The 15,499-nt window shown below is 37.0% G+C and overlaps 2 protein-coding genes across 4 annotated transcripts; both read right to left on the minus strand.

Moving 5' to 3' along the window:
- Positions 1-221: 221 nt before the first annotated feature.
- On the minus strand, positions 222-8,824 carry LOC140799950 (receptor-like cytoplasmic kinase 176). 3 transcript variants are annotated; one of them, XM_073154550.1, is made up of 9 exons: positions 8,576-8,820; positions 7,811-7,923; positions 7,459-7,725; positions 6,099-6,473; positions 3,914-4,123; positions 1,634-2,005; positions 1,267-1,510; positions 1,044-1,191; positions 222-870 (listed from the first exon to the last, which is right to left on the minus strand). In XM_073154550.1, exons 3-9 carry the CDS (start codon positions 7,658-7,660, stop codon positions 496-498), a joined length of 1,926 nt encoding a protein of 641 aa, XP_073010651.1. In that variant the 5' UTR covers positions 7,661-7,725; positions 7,811-7,923; positions 8,576-8,820; the 3' UTR covers positions 222-495. The 3 variants fall into 3 exon arrangements, with proteins under 3 accessions (XP_073010651.1, XP_073010642.1, XP_073010632.1); XM_073154541.1 differs by having other exon boundaries at positions 7,459-7,587; positions 7,675-7,923; XM_073154531.1 differs by having other exon boundaries at positions 7,459-7,923; positions 8,576-8,824.
- A 1,609-nt stretch (positions 8,825-10,433) lies between these two features.
- On the minus strand, positions 10,434-14,166 carry LOC140795234 (cysteine-rich receptor-like protein kinase 2). The gene is made up of 7 exons (XM_073147694.1): positions 13,279-14,166; positions 12,777-12,884; positions 12,557-12,696; positions 12,146-12,356; positions 11,810-12,044; positions 11,287-11,440; positions 10,434-11,198 (listed from the first exon to the last, which is right to left on the minus strand). The coding sequence occupies exons 1-7, from the start codon at positions 14,030-14,032 to the stop codon at positions 10,866-10,868; spliced, it is 1,935 nt and encodes a 644-aa protein (XP_073003795.1). The 5' UTR covers positions 14,033-14,166; the 3' UTR covers positions 10,434-10,865.
- Positions 14,167-15,499: the final 1,333 nt, after the last annotated feature.

Genomic DNA, 15,499 nt, shown 5'->3' on the forward strand with positions numbered 1-15,499 from the left:
CACCGTTAGCTTTAAAACATAGGTTATATTGTGCTTTGAATAAAAGATATTCCTATACTCTGGTTTTCAATTTGTAGGTGCGTGCTTTGAATAAAAGATATTCCTATATAGAGTTGTTGGTTCGTGATAGCGATTAAACCCTTTCGGTAGCAATTTACAGGTCACGGGGTCGGAACAACTGAGTCTCAAAAGACAAGAAAAGAAAAAAAATCCAACTTGAGTTTGGACCAGGAAACATTCTTCACGATTCGCCAATAGTAACAAATGTTAGAATACATAAGCCAAGGAGTGAAGAAGATTACATTTGAACAAACATTTTTCCAAAGTAAAAGAAATGAATGTCCTCATGGTGACAAAATCCACAGCTTCCTGGGTGATCAAATAAAAATGAAATATACAACCATCACTACACAAAACCTTCTGGCTTTTATCACAAGATCCTCCCAAAGGGTGATGAGAAGCTCCAATGGCAGCCCAAGAACTTGCCGTGAGCCTTCATCGACCTTCATGGAGATCTTCAGAGAATACTGCTGTTCTAGAAATGTTGTCATTTTCAAAAAGGCTTAGACCAGAAAATGGTCCAGAAGAGAACATGGATGAAGTACCATCAGATTCGTAGGTAGTAGAAGATTGCCGAACATTGGGACGGGCCGAGGGAGTTGGCAGGGATTCCTGGTACTCCACAGCACGCTGCACCATTTTAAGAGATTGAACCACTTCGCCCATAGTGGGTCTCTGGTTTGCCTCTGGGGCAACACAAGCTGCTGCAATAGTGCAAACTCGAACAAAATCATCCTTCGGGTACTTGCCTGCAAGCCTTGGATCAGCTAACTCTTCTAATCTATCCTTGTCTCTGAGAATTGGTCTAGCCTGCAGGTAAATGAACAAGCTGAAAAGATTTGGCAAATAGGACAACAGTAACTACATATTATATGACTTCTCTCATATATGAGTTTATCTTTTCTAAAAATGGAATTTTGTGATTCTGATCTAAGTATTACAGAGCTCAAAAAAGTAAAAAATAGTGGCAAAAGAAGGCCAACCCAAGTTACAAGATTCTCCTGGCCAGATGGTTGTGACATATCTACAGGCCGCCTTCCTGTTAGCAATTCAAGTAGAACAACTCCATAACTATAAACATCACTTTTTACAAGTAGATGTCCAGTCATGGCATATTCTGGTGCTACATACCTGGAAAAGGCACTTGTTACATGATGCCAAAAGAAGCATGGCTTAAAAAATCTCAGCAACTCAAGAGAGACTTACCCAAATGTTCCCATCACACGGGTGGAGAGATAATTTGCTCGACCTTCAGGTGCCTGCTTGGCCAAACCAAAATCAGACACCTTGGCATGAAAGTTGTTCTCAAGCAATATATTAGATGCTTTGAAATCCCTATGAATCACACAAGGCTGAGAATCCTCATGAAGGTAGGCTAAACCCCTAGCAGCATCAAGTGCAATCTTCATCCTGGTGTCCCAATCAAGAGGGCAGTTGGCTCCAAAGGGACCTAAACAAAATACAGTTTTTGTTAGCATGCTATCACATCATCTGAATCAACAAAAGCTGAACATCAATACAAAATCAAAGAAAATCAGCCCAAAAGAAGGGTTTAGGTCACCCTGAGTACTACCATGAAGCCAGGACTCTAAGCTTCCATTTGGAACAAGTTCATAACACAGAAGGTTCTGAGATGAGTCACGGTTGCTGTAGTAGCCAACGAGTTTCACAAGATTTCGGTGGTGCAATCTACTCAGCATTTCAACTTCAACGAGAAATTCTTTATCTCCCTGATGTCCTCCACTGGTAAGCTTCTTTATGGCAACGGCAGTGCCATCACTTAATACACCCTTAAAGACACGTCCAAAGCCACCCTCCCCAAGAATGCTTGCAGGCTCAAAGTTATTAGTTGCTTCCTTCAGCTCTTCATATGCAAGGAAACGTGTACTAGTGGGATGAGGAAGAGATCCTTCTACAGATACTGCATCAGCATTCCCTGGCTTGGCTGCAGAATTAGGCCTACTATGAGAAACTGGATAAGTGAATAATGATAAAGTAGTATGTAAGTTGACGAGTATTGACAGAACACAACCAATTGGGACTTCTACAATATATTAAGGTAATTTAGAAGAAACTAAGAGAATTGCTGCTAGTGGCAGAAGGTATCGACTAGCATCTAGTAGGAGCTCTGAAGTATCCCTACGCAAAACACAAGAGAAGAGGTTGAAAACGGACTGATTTTTGTTCCTTAGTTACTTCTGTTACAGCTCATCACAGGTTTAAATATTTAAATTATCAGCATATCCATTAAATGTAAGTATCTAGTGGCTAAAAAAGTACAGCAAAGATTATATTTTAGGGACAACAAGACTGCCTAGTTGGTGGAATTTAACTAAGAAACTAATTGACTTTAACTGAAAATTCTGGATGCATATGCTATATAAAGTGGATATATAATAGTTCAAGAGCTCACAATAAAGAAAAACATGGTAAAGAGGAATACCACAAGTTCAAAATATGTAGGTTGATGTGTATCACAAGATACTGCTTCTCTAAAGATGCAAAGGTAGAAAATTTTGGCCTCGTCAGGGAAAAAATTCACAATCATTAGTTCTGACAGATTGTCTCTAGGATATTGAGGATGAAAGATATTATATAAAGATGATGTATAATAATTTCAACTTTCAAGAACTTACGATAAGGTAAAACATGGAAAAGATTATTAACACATAATTTCTTATGTGCATCACAAGATGCTGCTTCTCTAAAGATGCACAGGCAGAAACCTTAGCGCGCACACAGAAAAACGTTACTAAATCATAGCCAATTAGTTCTAATAGATTGCCTCTAGGATATTAAGGAAGATGAAAGAAATATAATAATATAATGAAAATAAACACGCATCAAGTTCAGCTAATAGGCCCTTATCTTCATATCCATTGATTAATCCTAAGGCCCCTAGGTTGAAGGGTCTGAATGCAATTCTCATACTTGTGCTGGAGAGTAACATATGCAAATTTATATGAAGAAGAAGAAAAAATGGAAAGAAAACTTCAAGCATATTCATCTCATCTCTCAAGATGAAATGTTAACTTGTTAGTTCACAAGTCAGACGGATGCAGTCAAAGAAACAACAAACATGCTGGTTCACCTCACCACAAAAAACAGGCAAGTAGCTCTCTAAATCAACTCATGTTAATGGATGTTTGTTGATTATGGCTCACTTATAATTTGTGCCTTGTAGCCACTCATGCTTTCTTCTTAAAATCTATGTTAAATTGACTCTGGCATGTAATTTGTCCCTTAGAGCAGACTACATTTCCATATACTGATTACTGAGCTATGTCTTATTCGTATCTTCATCTAGATCCAATCCTTATCTAGGAAAATTTTCAGAGGGACACTAAGGTTCATCTCCTTACCTGCATGCTGGCCTTCTAAGTTTTGAAGTTGGTGCTGTGTTAACCAGGCCAAGAACTAGAGACTTGAGAGAAATATCTTAAGTTCTTTGTAGATTGAAGTCTAGTCGCAATGTGATTTCCGTGCTTGTTTCATTTAGTACACAAGCAGAAGGTTTTAGATTTCCAACATTGTCCTAGTTTGTTGTCATGTAAATGTCTTTTTTTTCCATTTTCAAGAACATGTTGATTTTAAGTCTTGCAGGAGAGATCTTACACCCTATAGGAATGTCAGAGATTTGATGACTTCTTACAACAGCAAATTTACATAAGTGCAAATATCCAATTGGATTACAACAAGCAATGATTTTGCAGAACACTATGTCTTGTGTAAAACCTCCACTAGAACTTAAACAGTCTTGTACATTCTACAAGTTATGTAGTAACAGTTGGGCATATTAGGTGATAAGCTTGAAAACAGAAAACGAAGAGAAAAACAAGAACCTAAAAATTACCTATTTCTTTGGCAACTGCGTTCTTTCGTTTCCCAGATGCGCATGAGCAAATTATTAGCGTGATTATAAAAAGAACAATCAGGACACCAACACATATGCATACAACTATAACTAAACTTGAATGTTTTTCATCTCCAGAATCTCTGCTTTGTGTTGGCAAGTGGAACGTAGCAGGTGGTGAGGCCATAGGTGACACAGATAGTGCTGGAGCTGAAAAAACATTCAGATTGATAAGGCAACATCAGAACCAACATTTAGGAAAAAGTAGCACATAACAACCATTAAATAGGCAACTCTAACACTCTCCAACAGAAGGGCTCTCAATAAGATAAAGGATGCTGTATATATTGCTAGGTGCTGAGGAAATATTCTGCGGTCAACAAAAACATCAAGGAACAGAAAACAGAGAGTTCCAGAACTAGTTTTTTCAACATAAAAATAGAAAATAAATTTGCTGACTTGAAATGGTAGAAGGTGGATGAAATAAATGTTGTAAGAACAAAGCCGTGACTTTCCCAAGAAAAGCTTGGAATATGCAATAACATCTAATAAGGTGGAGAATCACTTTGCAGTATTCAGTCATGACTGAGCAATCTAACAATCATTTCTCTAAATGTCTTCCATGATACTATGCTTCTACAACTTGAAGTTTTTTATTTTTTGTCTATGGCAATAACACAAAATAACCAGAAAATTAAATTCTCTTGATTGCTTCAAACATTGTGTAGGTTAATGGCCATCTCTGAGAACTTTCTTTAACAGTCGATTTTAATGAGGTATATATCTTCTTTCTAAAAGGTTTATTCAATGAGATTAGAAATCTGAGACTAACTTGGATTGTGATTATCAAAGTTTCAACTTGCTTCTTCTCATACATCAGTCTAGATGTCTAAAGAGCATGAATGTGTGGAACTGACCAACATCCACCATAATAGTTAGGGAAAAAAAGATTTTGAGGGAAGTCCTTAACTAGAATAAAAGATTAGAGTATTAGACCAAGTATCATCCATGTTTTTGCGCAAGAAAGTGGTGTCAGCTGGAGCGTAACTTGAATAACCAAGTCTCTATCAGAATACTCTACATAGTAATAATGCACTAAAGTTCTTTTCACTTTGTTTTCTGTTTGTGTATACAATTAGTCAATTATGTACTTGGGAAAATTTTGAATTCACTAGAATTTGTTGTTGAACTTGGTGTGTTCTTTTAGTTCTTTTTTCATGATGATCTATGAAGTTATAAGAGTCGTTCATGCTAGAAGGAACTTATGAGCTCCATGTGAAATATCTGGAAGTATATCATGGATGTGCTCCTTTTAATGGATAAGGGTCTGATAAGTAGATCACTTTTCTTCATTCAGCTCTATTTAATGTAAGGTTCTTTCTTATTGAGTGCTATGAATATCTTTTCTTAATTTTCTATATCATTTATGGTCTCTCTCACTCATAAACTACCTTTGATCTTAATAAAATCACATTTCCTTACCGCTAAGTAGATCTGTTTTCTTCATTCAGCTCTATTTAATGTAAGGTTCTTTCTCATTGAGTGCTATTAATGTCTTTCTTACTATTCCATATCATTTATGGCCTTCCTCTCACTCATAAGGTACCTTCTATCTTAATAAAATCACATTATCGTCTAGTACATTTCGCGGTCTCCTTTATATTTCCAAACCATCTCAATCAATTCTCATGTATTTATCTTCTATAGGTGGTACATCCAATTTGTTTTGGATACACTCATTTGTTATTCTATCTTTCATAGTAACACCACCCGTCCATCTCAACATCCTCATCTCGGCTAAACTCAACCTCTCCATCCATGTAATAGAACTTCGAAGCAGTATACTTGCAAAAATCCCATTGAAAATTTAATTTTTTCACAACTCTGGCATTTAAATATACAATACATAAGGAACTATCTATTAAAGGTGACAATGAAATAAGTCTTTCTTCACTACAGCAAATTTGTGGAAAATATGTAAGTGCAACAAGATGCAAATCCTCATTAGAAAGAGGGGCATGTGATGCCATTAGCAATTATGCAATGTTGCACATTTAACAAGATTATGGCATAATCTCATGTCTGGTTGCAGAAGAAATAAAAAATCATTCCTACTAACATTACAGTTTCTAGCATTGTTGTATCCCCATAAAATTTATTTGATGTCAAGTTTAGATGGTAATACCAGGAGGCGGGCTCAGTGGCTTGAACCAAGTCAAATTAAGAAGTACGTAGTCACCAACTAGCTCGGGTTTAATATAAATCCTATGAAGGGAAAGTGAATAATTCATTGCAGAAACTTGATCTTCTGAGAAACTAATCCCTGGATGTGGGGCTATGTCCATAGTGATATTCAGCCCTGAAGCACCGACGACATAGAAATTGTCAATCTCAAACTGGCTAACATGCAGATTGAGTTGAGAAGCAAGTTCTTCAAGGAATTCATTGCTCCAGTTTGAACTCAATGAGACATTGCGAAGGAAAAGCTCAACTTTAACTGGGTAGACACAATGGCAATCTTGGCTACCTCGTCTCTGCACCATGTTTGGTGCACAACAGCCTGGGGCATTGAAAATAAATGTGAATACGCAAGTTAGTACATGTAAAATTAGAAAGCAATACATCACACTATGAATACCAGTTCTCTACTTAGCAACAATACAACCGGATGAGTCCTCATAATTCAGAATCACACTTGTGCTAATAAGATGCAGAGTCACCAGGCAACACATGTTGGGAAGGCCTGTTGATTTTGGTAAATCTCATGTTCATACAGATATACAAGAGAGTTTTTATCCAGTAAAAGTATAAAACCGTTAATTCTGCATTATGCACAAAAACAGATAAACATCAAATAGAAAGCAGGGGATTGACATTCAAGAGGCTTGGATCATCACCATAAAGAAAGACATGCAAGCCAAATTGATAGTTTTGCATTATCATCTAAGGAGGAGAATCCGGATTTTTTTTGTATATTTGAGGTAAATTTAATCAGATAGCCAATGAAGTTCTTAACTTTCTATTACGTAGCTTATGAGGGGCAGCTTATGAAGTGAATATAAGTTCCCATGGATTTATTACTTCCCATCTTTTTCTTCTTGCAGCTAATTAAGTGAAAATTTGTCATCGATATTGCTTGTTATATATATAACTATTTGTTACAAATGTAAATAGGAAAAATTCATGTCAAGGACTCATAAACACCACAAAAGAAGTTGAGAAACCTCCGCTCTGGCCATGGCTCAGATGCTACCATTTGATACTTTTAAACAATTAAGAAGCCCAATAGTCAGATAATGGTTAGCATAAAGATATATGGGTTGGTCCACATTCCAACCACCAAATCAACTCAGTGGATAAAAAGCATTTGCAAAAAGTCTGAGAAAATATATCATCAGCTTGCCATTCGAATCTAATTAAATCCTGAGCATCCACATGTTCTTAGTTGGTGTAACATGCACAGAAATAACTATGTCCAGCATCATTCCCAAAGATATAAGTTTAAACAACAAATACTCCCTGAGAAATTTGTACTTACTACTTACCAGTGTGAGGAGATAATGGAGGTTGACCAGAAGGAACGGAACCGGAATCTGAAGGGGCACCACCCACAGGGGAAGGTCCGCTTGCTAAGAAAGACTGATGGCTCTGCTGCATGGAAGGATCTGATGAACCTGACATATTCAAGGAGGGTTGACCAACTGTTGTCAATGAGACATAATTTGGAGGTGGAACTGGGGCCAGCATGAGTGAGCGAATACCCTGTGTTGAAGAGCCATTCGTCTGTCTTCTATCAACCAAGGAAAGAGTTGCTGGTATAGGAAGTTCAGATTTAGCTAGAGAGATTCTGGAATGAATTGGTTTCCATCCACGTAGAGAAGAAATAGATGGAGCTACCGCTGTTACTTCGGATGTATGACTGGTCGGTTTTGCCCCACTGATCAGTTCCACATACAATGTAATCAACAAGTAAGTCAGCAACAGTACTGCTCGACACTCTTTCAGTGGTCCTGCCAGATGAAAATACATAACAGCATTGAACTACTATTCTTAAGATAGAAATATCTTGTATGTGCAGTAAAGGTTTCTGTTCTGATAGCAATTTTATTTCACTACCACCACCCAAAACTAACCCTAGATCAAGTACCAATCCACCTCAATAATTTTAGAACCCTAAAATGTACTTCATAAAATAAGTTGTAGAATGTCGCTACTCCAGGGGAAACTCTAATACTATTGTCCTCCATTTCTAGTTCGATGATAGGAAGAACTCATTCACACAACTGACATGTATATATTTTCACCAAACATGCAGTAGAATTTCCCCTAATGAGCTGACGCCGCAAACAGTTAGGCCATAGAATAAACCACTGAATTCTAAATTTGTATCAATATAGGCAGTATTGGATTCAAGATAGCAAAGCAGGCGCCTTTATTTCAAACCCCAACCAAAACCAAAATTTTGATGCGGTTTTTACACTTCAGCGTCCCAATTGCTTAAAAACCTCTCCTACCCACAGATTTGCTTCCACTAAGACTATCAAACGCATAATTTCCCCTAATAAGCACAATAAACATATACTTATTATTGAAAAATCGCTCGAAAATCAAATCAAATACCGAAACGTCCATTTGGGACTTGGGAGCAGCTCAGAGCAGTACCTCTACAGTCGAAACCCCTCATCGCCGATCTGATCGTAGCGGAACATACACCGATCTAAAGAGCTCGGCGAGACCGATCGGGCGAAGGGCAAAGCGGAAGGCGTGGGGATTCAAGTGGGATCGGAGATCTCCAGTCCATGGGAGGAGAGTGGGGAAGGGTTAGGGTTCGGAGTCTTTCTGGCCTCGAGCTCGTTGCTTTTTGCGCCTGCGCTTCTTTTTTTTTCTTTTTCCCTTTTTTTTCCCCCTTTCTCTTTTCCTTTTCCTATGGGTTTTAAATAAATCTGGACGTTGGTCGGAGGGAGAAATGGATAAGAAATAAACCTACAGTTAGCGAAGGATTAAAAAAAAATAGTAATGCTATGGGTACTTTTCAATTTACCCCAATTTGTTGTTGATAGTAGTCTTCATAATTGGGCAGACTTGCACTACTACTACTGCATTAATTATATATATTCAACTATTAAATTTGATCTACATATAGGGTTGGTTCCTAATAAATTCTCTGCTTCAAAATACTTATCCATCAACTATTGATCGTCAAATTAGTTTTTTTTTTTTTACAAAAAGTCTTTAGATTGATGACTCATTACGCAAAGTAATTAAATACAATTTTATACATTAAATTAAAGATTAAGAGAGATAGGTCATCGAGCTTTAAATAAATTCTACGCGAGTAAAAAAAATTCTTACTTTGACCATAATATAGATCTAAGAAGTTCTTTTCATTAGAGCCCATATTTTAAATGAATGAATTAAAATTTGGAAAAAAAAAGGGAAGTGTACATAATAAGTTAGTTGAGCTCATATAACATTAGATTTAATTTGGTACGTTATTGAGTACGTATGAGCACTGCCCTTTAAAATATTTAGAAAAAGTTATTAATGCCAGTTTTGGTAGTTGATATCCGCACTCCCATTTTCCGAAATGCACTTCAATTACTAGAGAGAGCTCAGTGCCTCAGTGGCGTGTCGGTCCAAACCAAATCCCACTTAGATTATCGGATCCATACCACGATTAGCTATCGGGTATGACGTGGGCCCGAGTGTCCAAGATCCTAATCGGATTCGGATCTTACAAAATGCCTGATGAGAAGCCTATCTATTAGAACTTGAATTCTAATTCAGAACTCTCATGAGTTTGAATGAAGAAGGGATGATCATGGATAGAAATTTTGTTTAAAATTGGACATAAAAGTTCTTTAATTACTTCCTTTTGCATTGATCCAAGCATCAAACCCTTCTGCTATTGAGTCCAGTGGCAATCATTCAACCCTCATAATCTTCTGAATTCTTTGCAGTGTAGAGGAAATTGGGTCGATTAGTCTCTAGAAACATTCTTCGTGGAAATATTTGACTTATACTTGGATTAATCACGTAGATGAGGAATAGAAAATTATGCAAAGAAACCTATAAGGATTAGAAATATTTTAATCTGTCCATCTCAAAATCTTCCATTGGAACTTCTATTAGTCTCTTCCATTAGCATGTGTTGTTTGACCTGTGAAAAGCTTAGTAGGATTATTTCAACATCAGATGCAAGCAAACAGCCGGCATTCTGCAGATATTATAGAGAAAGATCAAAGTACTCTTTTTTTTTTGTTGAATTCTGTTTTATGATATGACAACTATCCTTCTTGTTTACATCATCATTGGCAATAAAAAAAGCCATCATGAAAAGAAGAAGAACAGGATAAACTAAAGAAGACTTCAGTAAGGATAATTTTTTTGACTACAAATCTTCTTCAACTTTTTCTGTTTCGATACGAATTGTGCAAAGGTTCAGAAATTTTATACCTTGTTAAACATTGAGAATTGCATATATTTCCTTTGATAGATATGTAACTCAAACAGTGCAGCATTTTTGCAATTCATTTCTGGAATTTAGTGAATTAGATCTTTCGCACACATAGACACAAATGTAGTTCTATACAGTGAAGATATACATAGATCAGATAATGATGCATGAGTGTATCTGCATGCATCTGTTCTTCTTTCTTCTGCACCAAGTTTGTTTTAGTTGCAGAATTTGAAAAAAGAAAATGCAAAATGGAGAAACACATCAACTACTTCCTTCTCAATCAAGAGATAAGGATGCTATCAGGTCCACACAAAAAAAAATAGGCCTTCGATATGTGATGTTACTCTTAATTTCTTTGTATTTTCCACAAAATTGTCAATAAATGAAAGAATCTGCAACTCTTAAACATCTGAATTGCATGCCTCAACTGAACTGCAACCTGATCTTTCTCTACCTGAAATATAACAAGAAGTACTTTTACAATTACCTTTGTCATCTTGCTTGCAAGGTACTCACTGACAATTGATTCACTGAAAATGGGGATTTTGATGACAATGTTAGGAGAGAAGAGGTTTCGGAACTGTCTCGTCTGTCACTCGATCCCTTAACATTGATAAAAGGCGGCTGAGTCGGACGTGGGAGCTCTTTTGATTTGTTATTCAGCATTTCCACCACCTTCCACATTGGTGGCCTTAGATTAGGTGATGCTTGCACGCATAATAGACCCACATGGAACACATTAAGAGCTTGCTCCTCAGAGCACTGCTCACGAAGGCAAGGATCGAGTAGTTCGATCAGGGCATTTGAATTGAAGTGTTGCCATACCTGTTGGAACCTTAATTAAGTCAATTGACACATTTGGAACAAGGTAGTTAACTGGTGATATAATGATTTTAGGTGAAGAAGAACTTACCACTGAAATGAGAGATTGACCTTCAGCTGATGATGCCACTGAGTTGTGATTCTTTCGACCTGTGATGATCTCAATAACTAGTATGCCATAACTGTAGATGTCTGCTTTCTCGGTTAGTTGCCCGTGGACAATGTATTCAGGGGCCATGTAGCCACTGCAAGAATTAAGACAGCAAAGTTCATAAACCTGCATTCTTTTATGGATATTTCATAGGAAAATTATCATTATCCTTCTCTTATCGGCCATAATTAATAGCGGAAGTTTCACCGGAAATGTAATATTTTTCTGACTCCAATACTGAGCTACATTATAATGATCTGATATAGCTAATATCTTTAGAGTAATTAAGGTAGAAATGCTGACCACAAAAGAAATAGTGACCTTTTGGACTGATCAGTAATTTAAATGGTGATATCCTATTTCATGATTTTCAAGAAATACTGGAAGGAGATGAACCAATAATTCTTTGTAATTCCTCATCAGTAAATAGTTGATGTGAAAGAAATTGTCATTTTTAACTCACAAAGTTCCAGCTAGGCCAGTGCTAAGATGGCTCTGATCCTCCATAAAATATCGTGCCAAGCCGAAATCTCCTATCTTGGGCTTGAATCTCTCATCCAACAGTATGTTGCTGGCTTTGATATCCCTATGTATGATCCTGACTTCAGAAGCAGTATGGAGATAAGATAACCCCTCTGCTGTTCCAACAATAATCTCAAATCTCCTCTCCCATCCTAATGAGTTCTTCTTGAATGCGTCTGAATTGTTTTGCATAGGAAAGAAACCAATTAAGCTCACTCCTTATATGAATTTATTTTGAAAAGTAAATCACTGGTAATCAAGTTATTGGAAGCAATACCAAATAAGAAATTATCCAAGCTAGTGTTGCAGAGGTACTCATAGACTACAAGGCTCTCAGGTCCTTCTACGCTGCAACCTAGAAGCTTCACAAGGTTCTTGTGCTGAACTCGGCTTACGAGATTGACTTCGTTAAAGAATTGATCGATCCATTGCCTCGTATGAATGAACAGCCTCTTGACAGCAATTTCTCTACCATCTGGTAGAACCCCCTACAAAAGAAAGTTTATACCATTTCAAATCATATAAAGAATTGAGTCAATCAAGCATATATCTTGCCTTCACTTAGACTTGCTCAAAATATGTAGGAAAAGATTACATATAGATAGATGTCTCGCAGAGGTTGTATTCTTGTTTTATATTGATGATACTCAAGAAAGCAAATTTAAACTCATCTTCAGTGAAAGTGTACCTTATACACTGAGCCATAGCCACCTTGGCCGATCTTGTTTATTTGATTGAAGTTATCTGTTGCTTTTGTCAGATCTTCATACCTGAAACTAAGGTGGGATGCTGAAATTGTTCTAATAATTTCATTTGAATCATCCAGACCTGCAATTAGCATAGAAAAGAATTAGTTCTCCTATCAATATTACTTACAGATTGAGTTCTCTGTACTTCCATTTACTTACCTTTAGTTGAATCAGTTCTAGACCTCATTTTCCACCAGATTATACTGCTAGCTATTAATGCCAGTACAGCAATTGTTAATGCTAAAGCAATGATCCAATGTCTCCGACCTGCCATAGATGACGAAGACATTGTCATTTCTATAAATGAAATCAGAATCCTCTAAAACTCATCCTTCCATACACATTCAAATACTTGCTTGTGTATGCATTGTCATAATAATCTTTACAAAGATTCAACTTCCAACCTTAAAACAACATAGTAGGCGAAAATGAATGAGATGGCCTCAAGCAATAACAGATAAATGATTCCACATAATGTTCCTCAATTAGAACAGAATTCACCAAACTGATCAAACAATAACGAAAAAAAGAAGATAAACAAACCAAAATTCTTCTGCCAAGTTAGACCTTGAGGTTCTAACTTGTGATAAATGAGATGAAAATATAAGTCATGCATATGATAAAATAACAAACAGAAATAAACATGACATGATCAAATTACCAGAAGATCCATCAGTTCCTGATGCTGGAGACAAATAGAACGGATCTGTTGAGTACCTGACGAAGCACCCTGCATTCAAGGCCTTGCCATCTGCGGCTGGCAAGCATTTGACAACACTATATTTTGCACTCTTTAAACAATCTCTGCATCCAGTCTCATTCAGAGACCTCCAACACTGTGCCATCCCATAAACCGTCAACCCTGACGACAAAATGAGGGCACTACCGACTTGGTAGTAATCCTTATTGCCATATGTCGTCGACGTCAAGTTACTTAACAACTCGGTCGCAATATCACCAAATCGCGTAGTATTTGACGTGGGTGCAGTTGAATTCTCACAAACAGAAGTATCTGATCCATCTGTGGCATCATCAAACATGTCATGATCTGCATACCGGAGAAAGCAACCGTCGAGATAGATGCGAGAATCCAACTTGGGGAGGCAGTGAGGAAGCTTGACTCTGCTCTCTGCATAACAGAGCTGGCAGTTAATGGATGACAGGTAGTTGAAGCACTGGCCAAGGCCAAAGACAGGATTGGAGGTGCCTGAGACTGAAGTGCCAAATCCATGGCTGGTGATGTTTTGGTGTATGATCTCCATGGCATTGACAAAGTTGACATCGAAGACTTGGACATCACTCGATTGGTTTTTGCCACAGACGGTGGCAATTATGGCAGGAGAAGTGTCATCTGCTATGGAGAAGAAGGCAGAACTGAAGACAAAGAGAAGGAGAGATAACAAGATTGGTTTCATCTATTGGTGCAGTTAAATTTTTCCCTGCTGTGATAACTTTTCTGGCCTGCAGCTGCAAACTTGAAGTTGTTGCTAATGATCTTGTTACAGTTGGAGAAGATGATCTTGAATGCTTTCAGAATGATTCCAGTGGCATCTTGATCAAAGATGTGAACCCCATATTAGCCTTCTTATTATCTAATCCACCTCATTTTGAAATTAGGGACATTGAAGTCAGAGATATCAACAGTGAGAATACTTCTTATCAGCTAAAGGAGGTAGTTTTCTGCAATAAAGGTTAAAGCATTGACAGCTATGTGAATAAAATCCTTATCTTAATTTCTTTGTGAATGGCTCTAAAGTAGATAAAAAAAATATCAGAGAGCTGTATAAAGTCATAGGGAGCAGTTTGGTCAAACTTGGGTGTCTGAAACTTGTTCAAATTGAAGACTGCAGACTAATGTGATTAATATTACAATAATAATAACTTGATAAGATTTCTAGAAGTTATGGTAAGTTGCTTATAATATGATTGCAAGCAAACTATTTATTAGTTAAATTCAGTGTTAAAAGTAGAGATCATTCACAAGAACCATAACTCAAACAATTATCATTTTTATTACTCTTATGGACTTAAAAAAATATAGCAGGTGCAAGTCATGGATTTGAATTAGGAATAATAAGAAAGCAAGTAGTCATAACTACTTGGGAACTCCTGCCGACTTGAATTGATCATTAGTTTTCTTATTCATTTATGAGAACATCTCTATAAAAATCTTTTGCTCTAATGCCATATAAACTCACTAGTGACTACTTAGTAACCTGAGCTAATTTTCAACTATGAATTAAAGCTTTCACATCATTTAGAGGTGGCTCTGTCCTCATGTCCTCCCTTGCGGCAAGAAGACATCAAATCTCATATTAAAGTGATGAAGACTCACCAAGATAATACCAAATCAAATTCAGAAAGTCAGCACCAAAGTAATATTCTTTCTGTTTAGGGGCCCGACGGTGTAAACGGCGAAATATTAAAGTAGTTATTCTATCAATAACGGCGTGCAAATGCGAGATAGGTGAAAAAAAATTTAGTCATAAAAATAAGATGCAACGAGAACTGACTCAAAAATTTACGTGGTTCGATAATGTGTTTATGTCCACGAGCGGAATAATCTTCAATCTACTATGCAATTCACTAAATACAAAGAGTTTTCAATGCTAATATTACTCTAAATAATGGTGGCTCTTCTCTCCAAATTTTCTCTCATGCAAAATACCTACACAAAACCCTAAAACTCAAATATTGATATTTATAAGACCGACTCAAATCAGCTGAAAATCCCGCCTGACATTTGAACACCCACGAGTCCCGTTCAAATGCCAGCAGAATTCTAATTTGGAGCATAAGAGGGCATTTGAACGCTTGCAGAGTGCAAATCCTCTAGGAAAAACATATTCGTGCATAGTGCAAAATTTCTCTGGACTTCACTC

This window comes from Typha latifolia, chromosome 1, assembly GCF_019914945.1.
Source record: "Typha latifolia isolate L0001 chromosome 1, TyphaL0001v2, whole genome shotgun sequence".
NCBI classification, from domain to species: Eukaryota; Viridiplantae; Streptophyta; class Magnoliopsida; order Poales; family Typhaceae; genus Typha; species Typha latifolia.

What these genes read in the sequence shown, in the direction of transcription:
- LOC140799950 (XM_073154531.1), bottom strand. Translation starts at nt 8,597, where the DNA reads ATGAGGGGTTTCGACTGTAGAG. An exon ending in TCCATTATCTCCTCACACTG is followed by an intron (nt 6,474 to 7,458) that starts GTAAGTAGTAAG and finishes TCAATGCCCCAG; the next exon opens with GCTGTTGTGCACCAAACATG. An exon ending in CGTGTGATGGGAACATTTGG is followed by an intron (nt 1,192 to 1,266) that starts GTAAGTCTCTCT and finishes TGCCTTTTCCAG; the next exon opens with GTATGTAGCACCAGAATATG.
- LOC140795234 (XM_073147694.1), bottom strand. Translation starts at nt 14,032, where the DNA reads ATGAAACCAATCTTGTTATCTCTCCTTCTCTTTGTCTTCAGTTCTGCC. An exon ending in GCTATGGCTCAGTGTATAAG is followed by an intron (nt 12,357 to 12,556) that starts GTACACTTTCAC and finishes TTTCTTTTGTAG; the next exon opens with GGGGTTCTACCAGATGGTAG. An exon ending in ACTGGCCTAGCTGGAACTTT is followed by an intron (nt 11,441 to 11,809) that starts GTGAGTTAAAAA and finishes TAATTCTTGCAG; the next exon opens with TGGCTACATGGCCCCTGAAT.